This window comes from Leucoraja erinacea, chromosome 10 (assembly GCF_028641065.1).
Source record: "Leucoraja erinacea ecotype New England chromosome 10, Leri_hhj_1, whole genome shotgun sequence".
Taxonomy (NCBI): Eukaryota; Metazoa; Chordata; class Chondrichthyes; order Rajiformes; family Rajidae; genus Leucoraja; species Leucoraja erinaceus.
Window position 1 is genome coordinate 22347006 of NC_073386.1, and position 24518 is coordinate 22371523.

Genomic DNA, 24518 nt, shown 5'->3' on the forward strand with positions numbered 1-24518 from the left:
CAGCAGCAGGACAGATTGTCGTGAGATGGAGGGGAAACATGCAGGAATGGTGACGTGGTGATCTCCGTTGCGGCTGGCCCCAATGGCTTCCAGAGCAAGAAGTTTGTTCAAAGTGCTAGAGATTGCAACATGCAACTCAGAGGTACAAAGACATTACATTCAGTGGAAGAAAACCCAATGCTATATTCTCCATTACACATACCATTGTAAAGTTAGGATGGCAAATATTGCACTCCTAGGATTATGAGCAATGGAGAAAAAAAAGGTGCCCCCAATAGATGACATTGGGAGCATGATCAACAAGCAAATGTCACCCATGCCCAGGTGATGCACACATAGAAGTGCCTTGCACCCTTTCCCGAAGGACACAATTTGTCTCAGTAATGATTGTTAGTAAAGTGACTTTTGTCATGATTTACAGAAAGTGTGCAGAAGCATTTATAACTATACTGAGCTATCAGTGCTGCACAAATCACATACACAATACTTTGTTACTTATTGTCACACAATAAACTGTAGGTTGAGCAGTATTATACAATTGTAGCTACTGTTCCAAGTTCGTGGGATTTGATCACTTGTTTAAGCAGTCAGAGTATCTTGTACTTTCATATCCCTTCCAATATATCCATAATATCCCTACATAGAAATGTAACTAAACCATCCCTATGTCTAATGGAAGAGATATTTGTGCCTTTGTATTTCATAAGTACTTCGAATTTTAGGCCAAATTTCCAAAATATGAGGAATATCCATGATACAAACTAAGAGAACTTAATTGTCGGAAAAGGAAACAGCTTTTAGTGATTGTACATTAATATCACATACTTAAGGATGACTGTCAAGATCAATATGTTTTGATAATGTCCATTGAAGGAGGAAGTTGGCCAAGACACAAGAATCTAGAATTTCATTTTCATTTTTTAGTACTGAATATGTGATGGAATTACTTTGCTGTGTTGAAATCTGGCTTCAAAATTCATTTTGTCGAAATCAATGGAGCTAAATTTCTATGCCAGATACAACATGCTAAGTCAACTATATGATGCATTTAGTTTAGTTTATAGATACAGGGTGGAAACAGGCCCTTCGGCCCACTGAGTCCATGCCGACCAGCGATCCCCGCATACAAACCCCGTCCTACTAGGGACAATTTACAATTATACCAAGCCAATGAAACTACAAACAAACCTGTACATCTTTGGTATTTTTTAGGACACCCGGAGCTCCCGGGTAAAACCTATGCAGGTCACGGGGAGAACATGCAAACATTGTACAGGCAGTGCCCATCATCGGGATCGAACTGGGGTCTCTGGTGCTGTGAGGCAGCAACTCTACCGCTGCGCCAACGTGCTGCTATTTTTTTAAGATGCACTTTGCAAATAACACAAGTTAGCTGCACCAGTTTGGGGGTGAATTCCTGGGAAAATAAATGACCTTCAGCAAATAACAATGTTATTTGATATGTCACATTGGTAAAAGATGATGGAAGAATGGGGATTAGGATCCGTTCTTAGGTACGGGAAGCAATACCTTCCACGTTTTTCCAAAGAGAAGTCTGACTTAAATGTAGTTTGGTAAATTATATTGCTCTTTATCCTCTCTTTAACAAAGGGGAATAAGACCAAGGTGAATAAATACATTATTTATTTGAATACGTCTGTGCAGCAGAGAGGAAAATGAAAGGATGTAAATCTGAACCATCGCACGCTGTCCATTAGAAGCTTTTATTTTAAAAGCACATAACCAAAACATACAGCTAATTACATCAGAAAAATAGTCAGATGTTAACATTCAAATTCTACTAGAAATAAGTTGAAGCTAAACATTTATTTACAAAACATAATATAAAGAACTAACAAATGACTTAATGTGATGTTTATTATTGATGCAAGTGGCTCTGGCTGTAGTTTTATCAAACAATATTCTCTCACCTCAAAAAAGCTTATAATACTTTAGTTGACTACATACAAAATATGTTTTTTTTAAATCAATGCTATTTTTTTAAGCAGCACTTTGTAACACAGGTCGAGACACATAACAGTTTTAATTGCAGTGGATAAAATATCTAAAAAAAGATTGATTCAGAAATAATATTTTACATAGTTATCTTGTTTTAGTTTTTTATATATTTATATATAAAATATGAAAGTTTGCTGCCATGGTCCTCGTCGCTTACAATGAGACGGCCACTGTTATGCTTTTGCGCGTGATGTTTATTATAAAGTTTCTTTTCCTTTCGTTGAACAAATGCTTTCATTCATTTGTGGCCAACGTTGACCAGTTCAAAACAAATTCACAAGCTTAGTTTTCATGCCTTCTGTGTGATTTTTGCGGTATGATTAAAATGCTGCTATGGTACACATCCCCGCAGGACTGTGGATAAAATGTCTTTCCCCCTACATTCTACTGTCTGATGAGATTAGAGCAGCAAACTTGCTGTTCAGCAGTCACTATTTTCTCTTTTGATTTCTGCTCCAGCGTCAGTCCATTTTGATTTGTTGCTGATAATACACATTTTCCATATCACAAAGGTGATTATCAGATCCCATGGTGGTTGTTCCTGTCAATGATGTCCACAGGGGTAATTATCTCTCTTCTCACAGGTGGAGGGGTTATCTTCATCTTGGGTTTGAAAAGATTGGACACGTGGAAGGCCTGCAAGTTAAGAAGGTTTATAGATTAGAGCGAGCTACTGTATGAAAACACCAATGTTCTACATCCTATTTCACTTAGCAAATATTTTAGTATTGTACATCTGGACGAGTTTGAACACTTACACAAAGCATTATAAATAATTTAAACAGAATTTATTTATTTGTCACCAATACTTATTATTTTTTTCATTCCCTCTAATAACAAAGCACAAGATGAAAGGGAAACTGCCTTTAGTTTAGTTTAGTTTAGATATTCAGTGTGGAAACAAGCCCTTCAGTCTAACGAGTCCGCACCAACCAGCAATCCCTGCACACACTAGGGATAATTTACATTTATACTAAGCCAATTAACCTACAAACCTGTACGTCTTTGGAATGTGAGAGAAAGAAGTCGGAGAAAACCCAAGGGAGAACATATAAACTCCGTACAGACAGCACCCGTCGTCGGGATCGAACTGGGTCTCTGACGCTGTAAGGCAGCAACTCTACCGCTGTGCCACCCTGGTCATGAATGTTGAATTAGTTCAAAAATTAGTGAGAGGAGGTGTAAACATTAGTTGTGTGGATTGTGCAGGCTCTATTTTACATTAATTCTGGTTCCTTGGGCTCCTCCCTATTGAGTTACCCATTTAACCTCCCACAAGAAAAGCGGTTGCGTTCATATATTTCTTATATTCTAGTTACTGCACAGTCTGAAGAAGGGCCCCAACCCGAAAAGTCATCCAGCCTTTTTCTCCAGAAATGCTGCGTGACCCGCTGAGTTACTCCAGCACTTTGTGTCTACAGTATAAACCACCATCTGCAGTTCCTTTCTACACACTGCACATTATTTATTTAGAATATTGCTGTTACACAGACAAAACATTTGACATTTTGCATTATCATTGTTTAATTTCTGAATGAAGATAATTATATTCCGAGTTTGCATTGGTTTAGCATTATTAGTGACTGCTTTCCCCTCTGTATTTTCTTAACAGCAGATTCCATAAGAGCAATTTCTATTCAGTGTACGTATTATTATGTGGATCAATGATAGGAAGATTATTTTGCAGCTTTCCTCAACTATCAACAGCTCCATCATCATCACTGCACATGAAGCTCATTAACTACGTACTTTGGTTTAAGTTCCAGATAACATAATTAACTTTTTAACTAAATGTTGTTTCCAATTTGGACATTATACAATATTTGGCAATACATTTTTGTTAGTTATTACGTTTCTGATCATGGGACATTGTTTTGCACATATTGCTTTATTTTATGACTGCATTTCCAATAGACTGTAGAAAGCTTTGGCCCATTCCATGATCACGAATGCTGGTATATAAAATCAAGTCTCTCGCATTGATGTATAAATGGAGTATGGATGGAAAGCAGTTTAAAGGGGAAAAGTATAAGATAAAATGTCTGTGTATTCTTTTAATTACAGATGCACACCCACGTACATGTATACACACACACACACACACACACACAATGAATCCTACAGAGACCAATGGCAGGAGGTCCAGATTGATACCATTTTTCCAATTCTCACCACACCAAAAGCAGTTTGAGATATGAAGGCACAGCTGCCAGAGACAGTCAATGAGCGGATGCAATATTAAACTCACTTCCTGGCTGCCCAATTACATCATCAGGATAGCACAACACCCTTTAATCCCTGGAGGCAACTAGGGAACAGGAAATATTGACCGGCATTGGTCTGACAGAATATTTTGTTACCGCTTCAAAGCAAAACCTTAGGTACAAAGCAAAATTATTTCCTAGTAAGGGCACCATAATGCAGACACATTATACATGTTGCAATAGTTTTTTTTCCACCAGCAAAATGTTGGGAATCTTAGAGGCATTATTTTCACCCCTAACAATAATTCCAAAAATTTGAAACCTGCATTGGGCGTGAGCCGACTTTCTTGACATTATTAAGATGGGTGGGAACAAGTTTACATTCTTTATAAAGGGAGAGATATGGAAGTCATATATTCGGTTTGGAACTGATTTTCATTTTCAGAGATTCAATATGATCAATGATGACATTTGGTGAATGTTTCTTATCAGTTATCAGTTTATGCCCAAACGTTGTCTTGGTCTTGTTGCATGCATCCACACACTACTTTGTTATCTGAGGAGTTAAAATGGAATTCAATAGTGTGTAATCTTCAATGAGCATCCCCATTTCTGACCTTTTGATAGAAAGAGGCAACTGAAGATGGTCAGGAGATTATCCCAAATAACTCCTAAACTAATAACCTGAGACCAGCATGATTTGCCTCTGACCTTTCTTCCTCTTGTGAGATGCAACTCCACTCAGTGAAGTGTTTTCTCCTTGTTTCCCCATCAACAAGTGTTGACAGGACTTCTTAGTTTAGTTTAGAGATACCAAGCGGAAACAGATCCTACAGCCAGCAAGTCCGCACTGACCAGCGATCCTCACACTTTAACATTATCCTACACACACTAAGGCCAATTTACAGTTGTACCACGCAAATTTACCTACATACCTGTATGCCTTTGGAAAATGGGAAGAAACCGAAGATCTCAGAGAAAACCTACGTGGTCATGGGGAGAAGGTATAAACTCCATACAGACAGCACCCGTGGTCGGGATCAAACCCGAGTCTCTAGCTGTTGTAAGGCAGCTCTCTAGAGTTGTAAGGCAGAAACTCTACTGCTGCACCACCATGCTGCCCATCACAATTCACAAAGGTCTAATGAAGACTATGTCCAATGTGACTTTGTTATCAAGACCAGCCAGCATCACTGCTGATTTGCAGCTTGTCCCTACACGTTTTGGTCATGTTGGGGTTTCATGACTGAATTCATGACTGAGGGAGTGCTGAGCGATCAGATTTACGGAGTTTAAGCCGAGGTCGCACCCAGCCTTCACTCACCAATGCAAGATCCCCAAGTGCACAATAATTGAACCTCAATATGCGTCAACAAAACATGGTAAATGCTCATTTAACTTTTTCCGATTGGCCATAGCATCTGTAATACTAGTAAATGGATCACAAAGCAAATGATTGGCTGTTAACTGCTTCAAGCGATTTTCGGATATGAAACGTAACAATGCAAGTTATTTCCTGCATGCTCAAATTAGTAACACATTTACAAGAAAGAACAATCCTGTACTCTTAAAATGATATGGAATACCCAAAGAAACAGCAGCTCCTGACGCACGTTAATCCTATAGTTGACTCCCAAGATGTTGTTCTATATACCTGTTTCCAGATGTTATTATTACTGTGTATTCACACAACATCCTGTTCAAAACACATCTCTATTCTCTCTATTATAGGCAATGCTATGGTTTTAAAAGGCTGTATACTATTTTAAGCATATTCAGCTTCCTTTACAAAACAATCTGTACCCATAATATACACTTGAGGAAATGGACCATCTCAGATTACACAATCCAAATGCAAAGAATTGTTAAAAATCATCTATTTATTTTTAGCAGTTATGAATCTGTTATCTAAAAAGACATTCACATTTTCAGAGTAGGGAACATGTACGTTGTAATTATCAGGCTTATTGGCACTATTAAATGTAATCTATCAAATGCAAAACGCACAAGGTAACAACTAACCACTAACAGATATGCCCGCTTGCTCCATCCAATTTCATCCAACCCCCAACATTCACAATGAACAAACTACTATTGTTTCACCATTGGAAGTTGGAAATTTTAAGAGCTTCAACCTAGATTCCTCGTCCACCTTCCACTAAGCTTCCAACTAAAAGATTTTACGAGAGGGAGAGTCACGAACAAGGGGACTTATTCACTACATATGGGACCATTCATTTGCACCTGAGGTGCGTAGAAATGTCTTCTCTTGGAAGGTAGTGAATCTTTGAAATTCACTGCCCTTGGAGAGTATGGATACGAGATCATTGGGAATATTGAAGATAGAAATAGATATTTCTACCTCCAGTTTAAATTCCATTTGGAATATTTTGGAGGACCAAGAAATCAAGAACCAAGAAAAATATTTGAAAGATTGGAGAATTGAGCGTTATGAGAATCTGGCACAGAAAAGGAGCTGAGGCTAACACATGACAGACATGATCATGTTGAATAGTGGAACAGACTTGACGGGTTTGGTAACCCACTCCTACTTTCTGCTTTATTGTCTTGTTATGATGCACCTTGCTGCTCAGCACAATCATCTCATTGGGAAGTTGAAGGGAGACCTGATAGAATGTTATACATTTTATGAGGAGCACAGATTGGGTAGATAGCCAGATTTTTTTTTTTTGCCAGGGTGGAAATGTCAAGGATTATACAGCCTAGCTTTAAGGTGAGATGAGAAAAGTTTAAAGGGAATGTGAGGAGAAAGTTGTTGTCCCCCCCCCCCCCCCCCCACCCTCCACGGAGACTAGTAGGTGGCTGGGACAGGGGTGGTGCTGGAAGCAAATATCATTGTGGCATTTAAGGGGGTATTAGATAGGCACATGAATATGTAGGGAATGGAGGGATATGGATCTTGTGCAGGAATGTGGGAGTGGTTTAATTTGGAATCATGTTTGGATCAGATAAGCTCTGAACTACATATACTTAGGGGCATTGGTTTTGTCTTTTGCACTATTATTGTTTGTTTGTTTTTATGTGCATGCATGTGTGTGTGTGCGCGTGTGTATGTGTGTGCGTGAGTGTATGTGTGTGCACGTGTGTATATGTGTGCGTATGTGTGCGTGCCTGTCTATAAGCTTTTTCTCTCGTTTATTATATTTTTTACAGAGTACTATGTTCACGTATTCTGTTATGCTGCTGCAAATAAGGATTTTGTTGTTCTATCTGGGGCAGATGAATTCCGATGTTGTACTGTTCTCTGTTCTAAACAGAAAATGCATTCAGAATAATTCCAGACCAAAATGTAATTTTCTGTTTTCTATTATATTGAGGTAGTAGTAACCATGAAATAGTCTTTCAAATGAATGGCAAACGATCATTACATTCAGCTATGAGTAAAGGGGCTTCCTTCCAACATTTGGGTGGTAAAAATGCATGAGTCAGCTTTTACAAACCCAGCTCCAGCAGAACAATGCCATGTCGTCAACAGAGATAGACATGGGGATAAAGGTCACAGCTTACAACCTCATTATTAAGCAGCCACAATGTGTTCAGGAAGAATGCACCATTTAGTCAGGATCCGATGATCTATGAATTAAAGTATTCTGAATTCTTCAAATGACCTCTGTTATTAATCAGAGGTTTTATTGAAAGTAAAAAGGGGTGGAATTTCGGTTTACTGTAAGTCACAACGACATTATGCTCAGAAATGACCATCGCCAAACACCCAACCCCAAACTGTCCAAACAAACTGAATTACGAGAAACAATTAGGATACTATTGATATCTCATATATATTATCTTAAGGATCAGGAGAGGATCAGAGATGAGAGATTATGATAAGCCTGCTTCTGAGTCACTCCTGAAACATAATTGAGGGTTCATGTTTCAGGTTTAAAGAAACAAAAGGTTTTTGGTATTTTTGGTTAGTCAAGCAACGCAACTCTCTAACCATATGATATTATGTGGTGATATATGCGCTGCTGTGCTGGTCAATTAATTTGCGTGTCCAATTTCCCTTAGCACACTGTCACCACAGTCATTGGGTTACAATCCAGTCTGTTGCATGAATTATTAGTGAAGCACATGTGGAGATCCACTCCTACTAAAGATTTCCCTTTCTCGTTACAGTTATCATTAAAGTTTTTCACTTCTGGGATAAACAACTTGCAATTATTTTCTTCATTTCAATTAAACATGCCGGGAATTAGAGGGAGAATTGCACATCTCAGGGAAAATATACGGCTTGAAGGTCAGAGACTGTCAATTATACATATTAAAACAACGGGCCCAATATTTAAGAATGATTTATGGTAGAAATGTGCGCAACTTAACATGGTGCTCCTCAAGCTGACCTTGCTCAATTTGACTATATGTCAATTAATAATCCCCAATCAATATAACAGGATGTAGGGTAAAATTGCATATTGCGGCCTTCACTATTTATGCATATATTTATTGATCTTCAAATTACCACTTCCTCAAAATGCCGTAACTCAAAAGAAAGCAAAGCCTATAAAAATATTGCAAAAGTAATCTTTGTGGTTCCTAATAACATTTTTGGAGCTTTTCCTTGGAGTCAATGCTGTAAATTTGACAGGTTCTAAGAAATATAAGATGTTTTTATTTAATAACACCAGGTTATTAAATAAAGAATTTGTATCATTATGTCATAGCCACACAGTAGTGCAGCACTGAAGTGAGCCCTTCAGCCCACCATATCCATGCTGATAATAACCATATAACCATATAACAATTACAGCACGGAAACAGGCCATCTCGGCCCTACAAGTCCATGCCGAACAAATTTTTTTTCCCCTTAGTCCCGCCTGCCTGCACTCGTACCATAACCCTCCATTCCTTTCTCATCCATATGCCTATCCAATTTATTTTTAAATGATACCACTGAACAATGATCTTTTTGTTCACTTACACTAATTAAATTTGCTCACGTTAGGTTTCTTTCTTTCTATTCCTTTCCTATTTAAGTTCCTGAATAAATTACTCTTAACGTGCTGATTGTATCTGACTCTAACACCTCCTCTGTTAGCGAGTTCCAGATATCAACCACTCTCTGTATGCTAACTGATATACACTTATCTCGCTCTCTTTCTCTCTCTCTCGAGAAAGATAAAGTGACATTGAGCCAGTTCTAGCAGCAACAAACCAGCAGGGTATACAGAGAGATAATGGAAAATAGGAGCTAGAGTGGACTATTAAGCCTTCGAGTCTGCTCCACCACTCAATACAATCATGGCAGATTCTCTATCTCGCTACCAAATTCTCAGTGGATCCTATACCCTTTAATGCCTTTTCCGTCTAGAATTCTACCACCTCTTTCTTAAATACATTCAGCAACTTGACAAGTATTCAATAGTAGTGAAGACTACAGGTTCACCAGCAGCTGAGAGATTACATTTCTCCTTATATTTGTTCTAAAAGTTTAAAGTTGTTTAGTGATACAGCATGGAAACAGGCCCTTCGGCCCATCGAGTCCATGGCGACCATCGATCAGCCATTCACACCAGTTTTATGTTATTCCATTCTCTCATCCATTCTCCACACAGTAGGAGGATTTACAAAACCCAAATAACCTATAAAGCCGCACATCTTTATGATGTGTGAGGAAACTGGAGCACCCAGAGGAAACCCACAGGGAAAACGTGCAAACTCCCCACAGATATCACCCGAGGTCAGGATTGAACCCAGGTCTCTGATGCTGTGTGGCAGCAGATCAGCTACGCCACTGTGCCACCGTAAATGATGTTTATTCAGAGACTGTGATCTTTATTGTAGAACCCAAGGGATGTTCATCTTTGATACTCCTGCAGGAGAGAGAGCCCTAGCCCTCAAAGCGATTGTTTCAGAATTCTTGGCTACTCAGCTAAGATCATTTATGATGAATGTATGCTTCAACTAATGTTCATTACTTGTTAGGACAGCCCAGGTTACGCTGATCAAGGAAAGATTAGTCTAAAGCAGCCCTTACCAGGGTTTGAGGTCAAATTGATCCGCAAAATCAATCAAAAACTAGCTCAGCTGAAAGTCAGCAGCCTTTCACATTGTTGTGGCACAGGCGAGAAACCATGATACTCAAAACATACCAAGAGAATGGAGAACGATAATCAGTTGATGTCTGCATTGCTTTTTTTAATACGAGTCACAAGGAACTGCAGATGCTGAACCTATGTATTGCTCAAGAGTGCTGGAGTAACTCAGTGGGTCAGACAGCCAAGAGAATGGAGAAGGATAATCATAGAAACATAGAAACATAGAAATTAGGTGCAGGAGTAGGCCATTCGGCCCTTCGAGCCTGCACCGCCATTTAATATGATCATGGCTGATCATCCAACTCAGTATCCCGTACCTGCCTTTTCTCCATACCCTCTGATCCCCTTGGCCACAAGGGCCACATCTAACTCCCTCTTAAATATAGCCAATGAACTGGCCTCAACTACCCTCTGTGGCAGAGAGTTCCAGAGATTCACCACTCTCTGTGTGAAAAAAGTTCTCCTCATCTCGGTTTTAAAGGATTTCCCCCTTATCCTTAAGCTGTGACCCCTTGTCCTGGACTTCCCCAACATCGGAAACAATCTTCCTGCATCTAGCCTGTCCAACCCCTTAAGAATTTTGTAAGTTTCTATAAGATCCCCTCTCAATCTCCTAAACTCTAGAGAGTATAAACCAAGTCTATCCAGTCTTTCTTCATAAGACAGTCCTGACATCCCAGGAATCAGTCTGGTGAACCTTCTCTGCACTCCCTCTATGGCAATAATGTCCTTCCTCAGATTTGGAGACCAAAACTGCACGCAATACTCCAGGTGTGGTCTCACCAAGACCCTATACAACTGCAGTAGAACCTCCCTGCTCCTATACTCAAATCCTCTTGCTATGAAAGCCAACATGCCATTCGCTTTCTTTACTGCCTGCTGCACCTGCATGCCTACCTTCAATGACTGGTGTACCATGACACCCAGGTCTCGCTGCATCTCCCCGTTTCCCAATCGGCCACCGTTTAGATAATAATCTGCTTTCCCGTTTTTGCCACCAAAATGGATAACCTCACATTTATCCACATTAAACTGCATCTGCCAAACATTTGCCCACTCACCCAGCCTATCCAAGTCACCTTGCAGTCTCCTAGCATCCTCCTCACACCTAACACTGCCCCCCAGCTTAGTGTCATCCGCAAACTTGGAGATATTGCCTTCAATTCCCTCATCCAGATCATTAATATATATTGTAAATAGCTGGGGTCCCAGTACTGAGCCTTGCGGTACCCCACTAGTCACTGCCTGCCATTGTGAAAAGGACCCGTTTACTCCAACTCTTTGCTTCCTGTTTGCCAGCCAGTTCTCTATCCACATCAATACTGAACCCCCAATGCCATGTGCTTTAAGTTTGTATACTAATCTCTTATGTGGGACCTTGTCGAAAGCCTTCTGGAAGTCCAGATACACCACATCCACTGGTTCTCCCCCTATCCACGCTACTAGTTACATCCTCAACAAATTCTATAAGATTCGTCAGACACGATTTACCTTTCGTAAATCCATGCTGACTTTGTCCAATGATTTCACCACTTTCTAAATGTGCTGCTATCCCATCTTTAATAACTGACTCTAGCAGTTTCCCCACTACCGATGTTAGGCTAACTGGTCTGTAATTCCCCGTTTTCTCTCTCCCTCCCTTCTTAAAAAGTGGGGTTACGTTTGCTACCCGCCAATCCTCTGGAACTACTCCAGAATCTAAGGAGTTTTTGAAAGATTATTACTAATGCATCCACTATTTCTGGAGCTACTTCCTTAAGTACTCTGGGATGCAGCCTATCTGGCCCTGGGGATTTATCGGCCTTTAATCCATTCAATTTACCCAACACCACTTCCCGACTAACCTGGATTTCACTCAATTCCTCGCGGGCCCCTGATATTTCCGGCAGATCATTTATGTCTTCCTTAGTGAAGACGGAACCAAAGTAGTTATTCAATTGGTCCGCCATATCCTGGTTCCCCATGATCAACTCACCTGTTTCTGACTGCAAGGGACCTACATTTGTTTTAACTAATCTCTTTCTTTTCACATATCTATAAGAACTTTTGCAGTCAGATTTTATGTTCACTGCCAGTTTTCTTTCATAATCCATTTTTCCTTTTCTAATTAAGCCCTTCGTCCTCCTCTGCTGGTCTCTGAATTTCTCCCAGTCCTCCGGTATGCTGCTTTTTCTGGCTAGTTTGTACGCATCATCCTTTGCTTTGATACTATCCCTGATTTCCCTTGTTATCCATGGATGCACTACCTTCCCTGATTTATTCTTTTGCCAAACTGGGATGAACAATTTTTGTAGTTCATCCATGCAGTCTTTAAATGCCTTCCATTGCATATCCACCGTCAACCGTTTTAGAATTAATTGCCAGTCAATCTTGGCCAATTCACGTCTCATACCCTCAAAGTTACCTTTCTTTAAGTTCAAAACCATTGTTTCTGAATTAACAATGTCACTCTCCATCCTAATGAAGAACTCAACCATATTATGGTCACTCTTGCCCAAGGGGCCACGCACAACAAGACTACTAACTAACCCTTCCTCATTACTCAATACCCAGTCTAAAATAGCCAGCTCTCTCGTTGGTTCCTCTACATGTTGGTTTAGATAACTATCCCGTATACATTCCAAGAAATCCTCTTCCTCAGCACCCCTGCCAGTTTGATTCACCCAATCTATATGTAGATTGAAGTCACCCATTATAACTGCTTTGCCTTTGTCGCAAGCATTTCTAATTTCCTGTTTGATGCCATCCCCAACTTCACTACTACTGTTAGGTGGCCTGTACACAACACCCACCAGCGTTTTCTGCCCCTTATTGTTTCGCAGCTCTACCCATACCGATTCCACATCCTCCAAACTAATGTCCTTCCTTTCCATTGCGTTAATCTCCTCTCTAACCAGCAACACTACCCCACCTCCTTTTCCTTTCTCTCTATCCCTCCTGAATATTGAATATCCCGGGATGTTCAGCTCCCAGCCTTGGTCACCCTGGAGCCATGTCTCCGTGATCCCAACTATATCATAATCATTAATGGCTATCTGCACGTTCAACTCATCCACCTTATTACGAATACTCCTTGCATTGAGACACAAAGCCTTCAGGCTTGTTTTTACAACGCTCTTACCCCTTATACAATTATGTTGAAAAGTGGCCCTTTTTGATTTTTGCCCTGGTTTTGTCTGCCTGCCACTTTTACTTTTCACCTTGCTACCTCGATGTCTGCTTTGCTTTGTTCATAGCATAACCCAAGGAACTGCAGATGCTGGAATTTGTGTTTAGCTCAAAAGTGCTGGAGTAACTCAACAGGTTAATTACATATCATTTGTGGATGGAATGGATAGGTGCCATTTTGGGTTAGGACCCTTCTTCATACTCATACGTGACGTTTCAAGTTGGGGCCCTTCTTCAGACTTCAAAGGTCCGAAGAAGGGTCCTGACTTTAAAAATCACTCAACCATTCCCCACAGATGCTCCCTGACCCACTGAGTTACTCCAGCACTCAGTGGGTCAGGCAGCATCCAATGATACATGATTGTATAAATGTGATTTGCAATGTGGATTTGTTGGACTTTGAATGTGGTACTGTGGTCATGGAGATGCTGCTGTGGTCAACAATAGGCAGGGAGTGAGAAGAGACTAGCTGTGGATAAGGGAAATAGGATCATGTTCATTTAATTGTCAGTAATTTTGCCCGGACTATCTGAGCAGGAGGCAGCTTCCTACATTACTGCCTCCTTTCCGCTTCCCACACATCGTAATCTCCTTGTGCTCGTTCCTTTCCTCAGCTGCTGGTCTGGTCCACAACCTCCTAGTTCAGGTGCGTGCATTAGAGTGAAACGTCAAGAGATCAGATGCTAGCTGCTATCCCCAATAGCCACCCTTTGATTTAATGTGGTGACTCTAAAATGGAGGGCTCAGTATAGTGGTGAGAAATAAAAGTGTGATAACTCATTCCTTCATACTGGGCAGTAGCCAACAGGATATGATGGTTATGCTGCATTGAGGGAGTGAATCCTCGTGCTGTCTGGTATATCACTGTAGCACCTGGCTATCGGGCCCAAGCCCACCAGGCTTGGGTCAAGATGAGTCTGTATTCCAATGAAACATATCAGTTTGGGTCAGTGGGTTCAGCCAATGTTGCACCAACTCAGTACTTCTGCAGGACAGGATTGTTCACTTAATAATACCGGCTTATAAATGTATAAGATGGTAATATTTAACTGGTCATTCACCTGACTTAGCTTGATTACTTTAATCCATTATTAAAAGTTCTGTTGAGATGAAAGTTCTACACAAGGTAGAATATAAAAATAACAGTTGTGCCATTCACCACAGTCACCTAGTTATTGCACATCAGTTCACATGAAAATAATCAAATAATGCATAACTCTAGCATTGCCTTTTTTAACTAGCTAAATACATTTGCTGCTTTTGGGAATCAACATTAGAAATACCTCTTATTGAAGTGAGCAGTCCTTATTTCAGGATCTTAACAGCATATTGGAACTGATTGCTGCCAACAAAATCTGGATACAGACTCATTCCAAATATTTATTTTGAAGACACATGTGTTCGTGCAATGGCACACTCCTACAATGCATCAAATAATAATATTTCTGCAAGAGCTTTATGCGGACTCTCAGCTACTATATTCACAGGGTGTATGCAGGAAATGGACATAAAGTATAGCTATGAAGTGTACATGACTGATCTAAATCCCAATTCCATGGTCCTAATCTTTCTTTCATGGTCTTGCCTTTGCCTTCAACTACTAATGGGCACCTCCAGCAGTTCAATGAAGTGCAATCTCCCAGTCGTGGAGTTTTAATGTAAGCGGGTATTTAATGTCACGTTCCAATCTGTAAGAGCATTGTACACTTAGAAGCTGCTACTGTTCCAACATGCCTTCAATGCATTGGATTCTTGAGATATTTTTATCCAAACTCATATACTAAATGTTTCAGTGGACAAGCTCATACTGCAGTTAATAACTGGGTAAACAGTTAAATATCCATGTACCACTTTACGGTGATGGAATAGGTTAGTGGTTCTATGTAAATGTTATTAGTTTATAGCAATATGCGGATTCAACTTAAACCACATCAAGATGTTTGTTATTTGCTATCATTTTTGGTAAAATCTTGCTCTTAAGTATTTTCAGCCTCACTACCAAGACAGTGAAAGATATATAATAGCAGAAGACTGGTGTTCTGATGTTGACTTAAAGTCAAAGTTTGAATTTCTGCTGCTTATTTTTTTTCTTTGAAATGCCTTTCTCCAGTACAAATTATAGTGTTACAACTGACTGAATGCAGGGTTATACAGTACTCTTTTATTTAATCCTGACCTGAACTAACAAAAACTGTAATCAACCTATCCGGAGAATGATAAGCACACATTTTGAAGCATGAATACTTTCTCATAGAAAGAAATTGGCAGGTTAACCAGAGTAGATAATAATTTCCACTCTCCGCTTCCTCTGCTCTCGGTTCCCAGGGCGGCTGCAATCATTGCGAGTCGGATTTGAATTGTTGAATCGTGGCCATTTAAGAGCTGCGTTTAAAACCTTATACACAATTTTTTTTTTTTCTCGGAAAGATTGTAAAATACAATGACATAATACTTACAATGAAATAAGCCACCAGGGCTCCCTGCACAAAGCCGGCCAAAACGTCTGTGGGATGATGCTTATGGTCTGAAACTCGAGACAGACCAGTGTAGAAAGCCATCATCACCAGGGTGAACTGGAGCAGGGGTCGAAGGAGCCGGCCTCCTCTCCATGTGAAGCGAGCCTGCAGATAAAACTGAAGACATAAAGAAAGGGGCAGTTAGTTTCTGAAGTTAGTGTTGCTTTTTTTATTAATTTGTCATTTTTTTCTAAGTCTAATCTGAAAAACAGACGAGACACCACAAAGCTGGTCCAGGGACTCAACCCGAAATGTCAACTATCCCTCTGCCTCCATCGATGCTTCCTGACCAATGAATTATAAGGTCATAAGGAATAGGAGTAGAGTTAGGCCATTCGGGCCATTAAGTCTACTCTGCCTTTCAATCATGGCTGATCTATCTCTCCCTCCGAACCCCAATCACTTGCCTTCTCCCCGTAAGCTCTTTAACACCCATCTTAATCATATTCCTCTAGCGGTTTATTTTTTGCTACAGATTCCAACATTTGCAGTTTCATGTGTCTCTCTTTAAAATAATGCTATTGTGAATATTGAAAATCTCTCAGTCAATGAACATTCAGTAGTACAATATTCAATATAAATAATATTTCAAACCTTTAAATATTTTTAATTTTAATTTTATTTACCATATAATAACCATATAACAATTACAGCACGGAAACAGGCCATCTCGACCCTTCTAGTCCGTGCCGAACACATAATCTCCCCTAGTCCCATATACCTGCGCTCAGACCATAACCCTCCATTCCCTTCCCATCCATATAACTATCCAATTTATTTTTAAATGATAAAAACGAACCTGCCTCCACCACCTTCACTGGAAGCTCATTCCACACAGCTACCACTCTCTGAGTAAAGAAGTTCCCCTCATGTTACCCCTAAACTTCAATCCCTTAATTCTCATGTCATGTCCCCTTGTTTGAATCTTCCCTACTCTCAATGGGAAAAGCTTTTCCACGTCAACTCTGTCTATCCCTCTCATCATTTTAAAAACCTCTATCAAGTCCCCCCTTAACCTTCTGCGCTCCAAAGAATAAAGCCCTAACTATTTACCCTCAGTAGTTTGAGATATTTTGTTAATTCGCTTGTTTTCTTAATTGAAAGCAACTTAGTTCTAATGTTCCTGCTGCCATCCAGTCACCAAGATTAGATTTGTCATATGTAAAGCTCCATTACATTCGTGCAGTCACGCAATATTATGGAAGTAATTTGAGCAGTAAAGGTTGTTGGTAAATTTTCATAGTTCAAAATTTGAATTCACATGTGTGTGTTTTACTTCAGTATATTGTTTCTACACTTGCATGAAAATAACTCGGGCCTCATTTGTTTATTTATTTTAATTTCTTCTCATCGCCACTCCTAATAATTTTTCATGTTTTTGGCCAAGTCCTCTGCTCACTAATCAGTTCCACAACTGACTGACAAGATGCACTTATACAGTGTACGGCTGGTTCTTCTTGTTCCAAAAATGTTTCACCCTGGAGACAGATTGTTCCAATCCTGTGCATTCCATAAACCTCTCCAAAATTATATTCAGATACAATTCAGATGTTGGTGATCCCAGAATTAGAAACCAGGCCTTGACCTATTATGGCATGCTGGTTGCATTAATTATTGTACTGTTAACAATAGCAATCTAAACAAAGAAATGCCAAGACTTAGCATCCATAAATATGTAGTAATCATAAATTCTAAAGGGAATTTTAATCACTATAACCACACTTTGAAGTACTCATAGTTAATGTGCTCAAAATGTTCAGAAACAGATGTTCAAATTTAACTCCTCAAATAGTAAGGATACTACTTAATGCCCCTGTCCCACTTAAGAAACCTGAACAGAAACCTTTAGAGACTTTGTGCCCCACCCAAGGTTTCCGTGCGGTTCCCGGAGGTTTTTGTCAATCTCCCTACCTGCTTCCACTACCTGCAACCTCCGGGAACCACCTGCAACCTGCGGGAACTGCACGGAAACCTTGGGTGGGGCGCAAAGTCTCCAGAGGTTTCCGTTCAGGTTTCCTAAGTGGGACAGGAGCTTTAACATTGCCACACACTGGAGACCCTCATTTAAGAAGAGTTTTTTTTTAAATGTTACTGTATGTATCCAGCCAAGTGACTGTAGCAATGTGTAATAAACAAAGTTAACAAAAAACATTTGCACAATCTGCAACAAATATTTCTGTCATCTTGCTACAAGATGGTTTTGCAGTCAGTTCCTGTTTAGATCATTGGAGTGCTTCAAGTCTACATAAAATAAACAAGAACTAATTTGAAAATAATAGCCTGGACAAAACATATCACACCACAGAAATAGACTAATATTTTGCTGATTTTCGCATGCCTCTTAAGTGCATAGCTTCTATCTCTTACCATTATTACTCACTCAGTATGAATATCCACTTCAAATCTGTGTATTTTCTATAATAGGTTCATTAAGAGATTAGCCCTCAAATAAAATGTAGTTTGTAACAATTAATCTTGGCCACATGGAAAGAAACAACGAACAGTAAGATGTATAATAGCTGAATTAAATTTAAATATAAAACCCTGAAAGTAAGATACGTATTACTTAAAGTAGAATTTAGACCTGCCTGTGGTGAAGCTCAAGGAAAGGCCTTGCTACGGATTTATTTGTTGCTTAGCAATTTTTCTATATTGCAAGATGGATGGTTGCCCTTGTGGAACAGTGAAAAAGCAACAGATACGTGAGATTTTTAAGAAGGAACTGCAGATGCTGCAAAATCGAAGGTAGACAAAAATGCTGGTGAAACTCAGCGAGTGAGGCAGCATCTATGAAGCGAAGGAAAAGACACATGAGATTGGTTCATTTCCTATAATCTACCCTCCACATCTAAGCCACAATGTTGTGGGCAATAATGGATGGAAATCAAACAAACCAATGAGACCGTCGGGATAAGTGCTCTAAACACATATCATAAACCTCCTAGATAGTAGCTCATAGCAGTCCTGATTGAGATCTGGAAACAATCTGCATAACCTTACATTAAGTGTATGGTTTTGGGAAACTGGAGAAGAAATATAGAGGGAGTGCAGGAAGCCAAGGTTAATATAATCTCTCATAGGATACCGATGACTTAATTGAGGAAACCAGCCATGTATAGTATTTTCTTATGGGTCCTATAATATATTTTTGTCGATGAAAATTGAAGGAAAGGACCATTTGTAAAGCATTATATTGGAGTATTCCTTTAGGGCAATACTGTTATTTAACACAGGGCCATTACGCTTTCAATGTTGCCAGTTTGCAATAGAATATAATTCACTTGCCATTACTAACTTCCTTGGCTGTGCTTGCAGATTATAATAGGAAGGAATACGAGGAACACCCAGTACCCTTCAACTGTCAAACTCAAGCAAAACTAAAAAACAGAACTGCTCCAGTTTCAGCACTGATTTTTGATTAACACTATAAGTTTTAACTATGTCTAGTCGAGCTTGACAATGGGTCAGTTCTACAGATATCTCATATTACGGCGGCACAGTGGTGCAACCAGTAAAGTTGCTGCCTCACAGCACCGGAGACCTGGATTTCATCCTGACCTAGGGTGCTGATTGTGTGGAATTCACACATTCTCCCTGAGACTGTATGGGTTTCCTTCGGTTGCTCTGGTTTCCTCTCACATCCCAAAGTCATGTGGGTTTGTAGATTAGTTGGGCTCTGTAAATTATCCATAGTGTGTAGGGAGTGGATGAGAATATGGGATAACATAGAACTAGTGTGGGCGGGTAAGTGGTGGTCAGGAAGGACTAGGTGGGCCAAAGGGCCTGTTTCAATGCTGCACATCTTAACTAAGCTAAATGGGTAAGAAGTGTAGGAAAGAACTGCAGATGCTGGTTTAAATCAAAGGTAGACACATAACAGAGAAGGAATGGGCGACGTTTTGGGTTGAGACCCTTCTTCAGACTGATGTCAGGGGAGAGGGCAGGACAGAGATACAATGTAGTCGGAGACAGTAAGAATGGTGGGAGAACTGGGAAGGGGAGGGGATGGAGAGAGGGAAAGCAAGGGCTATTTGAAGTTGGAGGTCAATGTTCATACCGCTGGGGTGTAAGTTACGCAAGCAAAATATGAGGTGCTGTTCCTCCAATTTGCTCTGGGCCTCACTCTGACAATGGAGTATGCCCAGGACAGAAAAACATGCGATAGCCCCTTTGCATGTGCTGATATGGCAGCTCAATGCTACTTTAATGACACATTAAGAAATTGGAATAGTTATTGGGCTGCTCACTAATCTAATCCCGATTGTTACAGGCAATCACAATCCATTTAAATTATCTTGAATAGTGCTTGAGCACCCATGCACTTTGCCCACACAGAAGAGATATTTTAATTTGCTTTTGTTTTGTGTTTTGGGAGGATTTGTGTGAAAATGTTAGGACATGCAGAGTTTCAAAGTTCCCACAACTTTGACAACTATTACTGGTTAGTCTTTCATGTTACTCGTTTATACATCAACCAGAAATAAACAAGGCATACTGCATCAACAGCCAATGGTTAGTTAATCGAAAGCTTTGGGCAATAGTCTTTGGTTTGATAACGCAGCAAATTAAGAAAACAATGAACAGTAATCCCACTACTGAGATGCAGATGGTTTTACAGTTGCAAATGTGGGGGAGGGGAGTTTAGTCTCTACAGAATTTATCCCATGGCTGTTTTCTCAACAATTTAGGGGCTGGGCTTTCCTGCCAATTGCTGTGGAAATGTGGGGACACAATGGTAAGAGGTAACAGGAAGCATAGCACCCTCCTCACAAGTCAAAAAAAATCTAAGGTAAGTTTGCTTAGAGATAGGTAGGGCACGACCACAAGCACAGGAATGCACTCCAGCCAATTGCTGTCTTCCTGTACAAGCTGGAGGAAGAGGCAGAAGCAGAATTGAACTCATTACATTTCAGATGTCCCAGCGGAAAAGATTATTGTTTATATTGATAGTGCATGCGAAGAAAAAACTTCCATCCCAAAAGTGTTGAGAGTTTTCTGCCACCAGTTAAGTATATCCTGCTAAAGAACCACGCATGTTTAAAAAGTATATGCTTAATGATTCACATTTGGTCCACGAACAAACAACTCTCAATGCCTTGACTAACCACTGGCAGATTGCATGGAATGCAAACAGCTGTGGAGAAAGTTATACATTTTTCTGACATTGAAATCTCATTAAAAATATGGAACAGAGCATCATCTACTTTTTTTTCAACTGGAGAGCCTACATAAGATCACTTTATGAAAGCCGCTATATGTCCTTCATAAATCTAAAATCTTAATGGGTATTTACTATTTATAATTCAAGAGGATACTGGATACCTGTGCTCACCATGAGTCAAAGAAGTGCAATGATCTTCATCTGCGAGTCTATATACCAATTACATCTATCTATCTATCTATCTATTATATATTAAAACTGTGTGGCTGCCGCCTGCCGCCGGGCGTCCGGCTGCCTTTCTGCCGTTTGATTCGCTGCTCCTTCCTATCAGCTTCCAACACACTTCAAAACAAAGTTGCAAGACAGGAACACTCTGAACTTTTCACCTCAATGGGATATCACAGCAAGTGCTTCAACAGGAGGGGGAGGGCCAATTGGTATTGCAATTGGAATTGCTGCAGCAGGCAGGGGAGGTGAAATTGGAATTTTTTTTTAATCCACTGCTGAGGGAGGCAGGGGAGTGCTGGAATCTTACATTTGGCAACGGGTTCAGTTCCGTTGGAGGCGACGGGTGCATGGTGGAATATTGGGTTGGGGGATTACACCATTGGGGGAGCAGACCCAATGGGTCTGCACTTGGTCTAGTACACAACTAAAACTCTGATCTTGTGTTCTTCCGGTTTGTGTGGTTTTTCTATTTGCGTAAAAACAGTACACGAAAGCGCTACGATTTTTCGCCACCTTACCCAACCTCCTGTGCTCAAGTGCAACAAGTTTTGTTCTGATTGATGGTATAGTTTAAAAGTTTTAAAAGGTTTTAAAGGTTTAAAAATCTTTAAAACCGCACAAGCGCAGATTGGTCTCCTCTCCTGCTAGTCATCACCACGCAGATTGGTGTCAGTCACCAGGGACGGCAACGCCCCTTCCGGTGCAACATCGCCGCACTAATTGGCTGGGTCTTCTGTCACTCACCGGTGTAGAAAAAAAGTTGAAGGAGTGGAGCGAGCAGAGCTAACTCCAAGGCCGACTCCGACTCTGACTCTGAGGCCGACTCCGACAACCTCGAGATCCTGGGGAGGTGAGGAGGGAGAGTGTGGGGGGATTGAGGGAGAGGAGGGGGTAGGGAGGGAGGAGGGGAAAGTGGAGGAGGTGAGGAGGGAGAGTGGGGGAGGAGAGGGAATAGAGGGAGAGTAGGGGAGGTAGGGATTGGGGAATAGATGGCGAGGAGGGCTCTGGGGAAGGTCAGGAGGGATAGTGGGGGGGGGTAGGGGGATGTGAGGAGTGGGGGATAGAGGGATAGAAGGGGGGTATGGTGGGGAGATGAGTTATGGAGGGAGGGAGGGAGTGACTGAGGGTAGAGGAAAGAAAAAGGAGAGGGGAAGGAGTGTTTGGAGATGAGGTGAAATGAGCCACTCCAGCGCAGTGAGGGGCTATGGGTTAGTGGTGGAATATTGCGCTGGGGGAACAGGTTGCTATGGGGGAATGGCTGAGTGGTGGAATATTGCGTTGGGGAGCAGTTTGCTTTGGGGGACCAGACCTCCCGTGGGGGGCTATGGGTGAGTGGTGGAATATTGCATTGGGGGAATCGGGTTGCGTTGGGGGAATGGGTGAATGGTGGAATGTTGCATTGGGGAACGGGTTCCATTGGGGGATCAGGGCTCCCGTGTGACTGGGACCCAACGGGTCCCAATTAGTCTAGCTTTTATTAAAATTGGATGCTTGGTGCAATAAATGCAATAGGGTTTGGAGAATGATGCAAGGGTCTTTGTTATCTTTCAACCCAAACAGCCCCATAACAGAAGACTCTAATTTACAGACACACAGGGACACATTTGGAGACAGACATCAAGTGGTGCTGGAAGATCATCAACTCAGTGAAAGATGCTCTTTGGTCTGCCCGAAACCTGTTGGCCTCCAAGCAGAACGAGATGTCCGTTGGGGGACGTTGCCAACTGGCCCATTCCAGGCTGCAGAAGCACATGCTGAGGAACTCACTGACGCTTGGTGCCGCAAACGCCAAGACTCTGTTGGGGCGGACCAGTCTAGGGTCCTCCCACTGCTGAACACTGAGAGGCAGAGTCCAATGGGAACACACTTCAAACAAGGGAAGGGTCATCACCTCAAGGGGGGCACAAGTTACAAGGGCGCTTTTAAAAATAAAGATAGGTGCGAATGCTACTGAGTATGACACTGTTGAATGATAGACACTGAGAATGTATGAAGAATTTCTGACGTTTATTTTGGATATATTGTTAATGCTGAATATTTTTTTTTTAAATATAAATGCAAAAGTGGTCTATTACTGTTGGGCATCGAGGAGCAGAGCCCGGTGGGGACACCCCTCATGCCAGGGAATGGATATCACCACAGGGGGCCACAAGGCTGTTTTGTTTAAACACTAGACACTGAGAATGCATAAAGATTTTTTTGCAGTTTGCTTGTTATTTATGAAATAAAAAAAATAATTCAGTAGATATGTAGACCAACATATGTAGATCACAGTCTTATGCGTCGAACACTCTGTCCCTACCTGCTCTACCTTCACCTTCCCTTGTCTCCCCAACTACACTCAACCTTGATGTCCTTATGTGGCCATACTCACTACCATTGCCTTTACTTGTTTAGAAGAGATTTTGTGTTTTGCTTATGAATATCTTTTTCTTAAATTATTAATAAATTTAGTTTGTATCATTATTTCATTGATGCATAATAATTTTTAATCTTTTTCGATACTTTTGCATATCAGGGACATTCAAATACTTTCATAACGCTCTACAAGTGGATAGCAAACAATAAAAAAGCTTTTCTTGGTACATGTAACAATAAACTAAACTAAAATTCAACCGCCAGGCGATATTGCTCAACTTGCTGTCAACGACCTTTGCACCCGTTGCGGGGTGCAGGGCCTGTTCTTGCCAATCTACCTGCAGCAACACGTAGCGATGTTTTGAATCAGGAAAGCTTGTACCAACAGATCCACAACACCATTGGAAACAAATTCCTACTATGGAGTCACTGAACAACTGTGGAAGGGAGAACGACTTTGAAAGGGAGAAAGATCTCATCAATTTCAAGGGGAATGCAGTGCTTTAGGAGACCAATGCACCAGAAAACTGAGCCTAGCGCCTTTGAGATTTTACTGTAAGTAGCCAAGGAAGAGTGCACCTCAGTGAAAGAAGAAAGAAGTGACTGGAAAGCGAATCACTGAAAATTGACGGAATTGGAGTAGCTCTGATGAAAATGATCATTCATTTAGTTATCATGAATCTGCAAAAACCCAAACACTATTTACATTCTTCAATTAAACAGGTGGAAAGTATAAACACGATCATAAAATATACCAAAGTTGGAATTATGTATTTAACTACACTCAGTGTCTGTTCCAATGACCCAC

The 24518-nt window shown here is 40.7% G+C and overlaps 1 protein-coding gene across 1 annotated transcript in view; it reads right to left on the minus strand.

The window, feature by feature from the left end:
- Positions 1 to 1705: 1705 nt before the first annotated feature.
- The window catches only part of plpp3 (phospholipid phosphatase 3), a 118353-nt gene continuing 95540 nt past the window's right edge, over positions 1706 to 24518 (minus strand). Inside the window, exons 5-6 of the mRNA XM_055641679.1 lie at positions 15904 to 16080; positions 1706 to 2655 (exon numbers count right to left, since the gene is read on the minus strand). Coding sequence (XP_055497654.1) covers positions 2539 to 2655; positions 15904 to 16080 — 294 coding nt within the window. The 3' untranslated portion in view covers positions 1706 to 2538. The remainder of the gene's footprint in view (positions 2656 to 15903; positions 16081 to 24518) is intronic.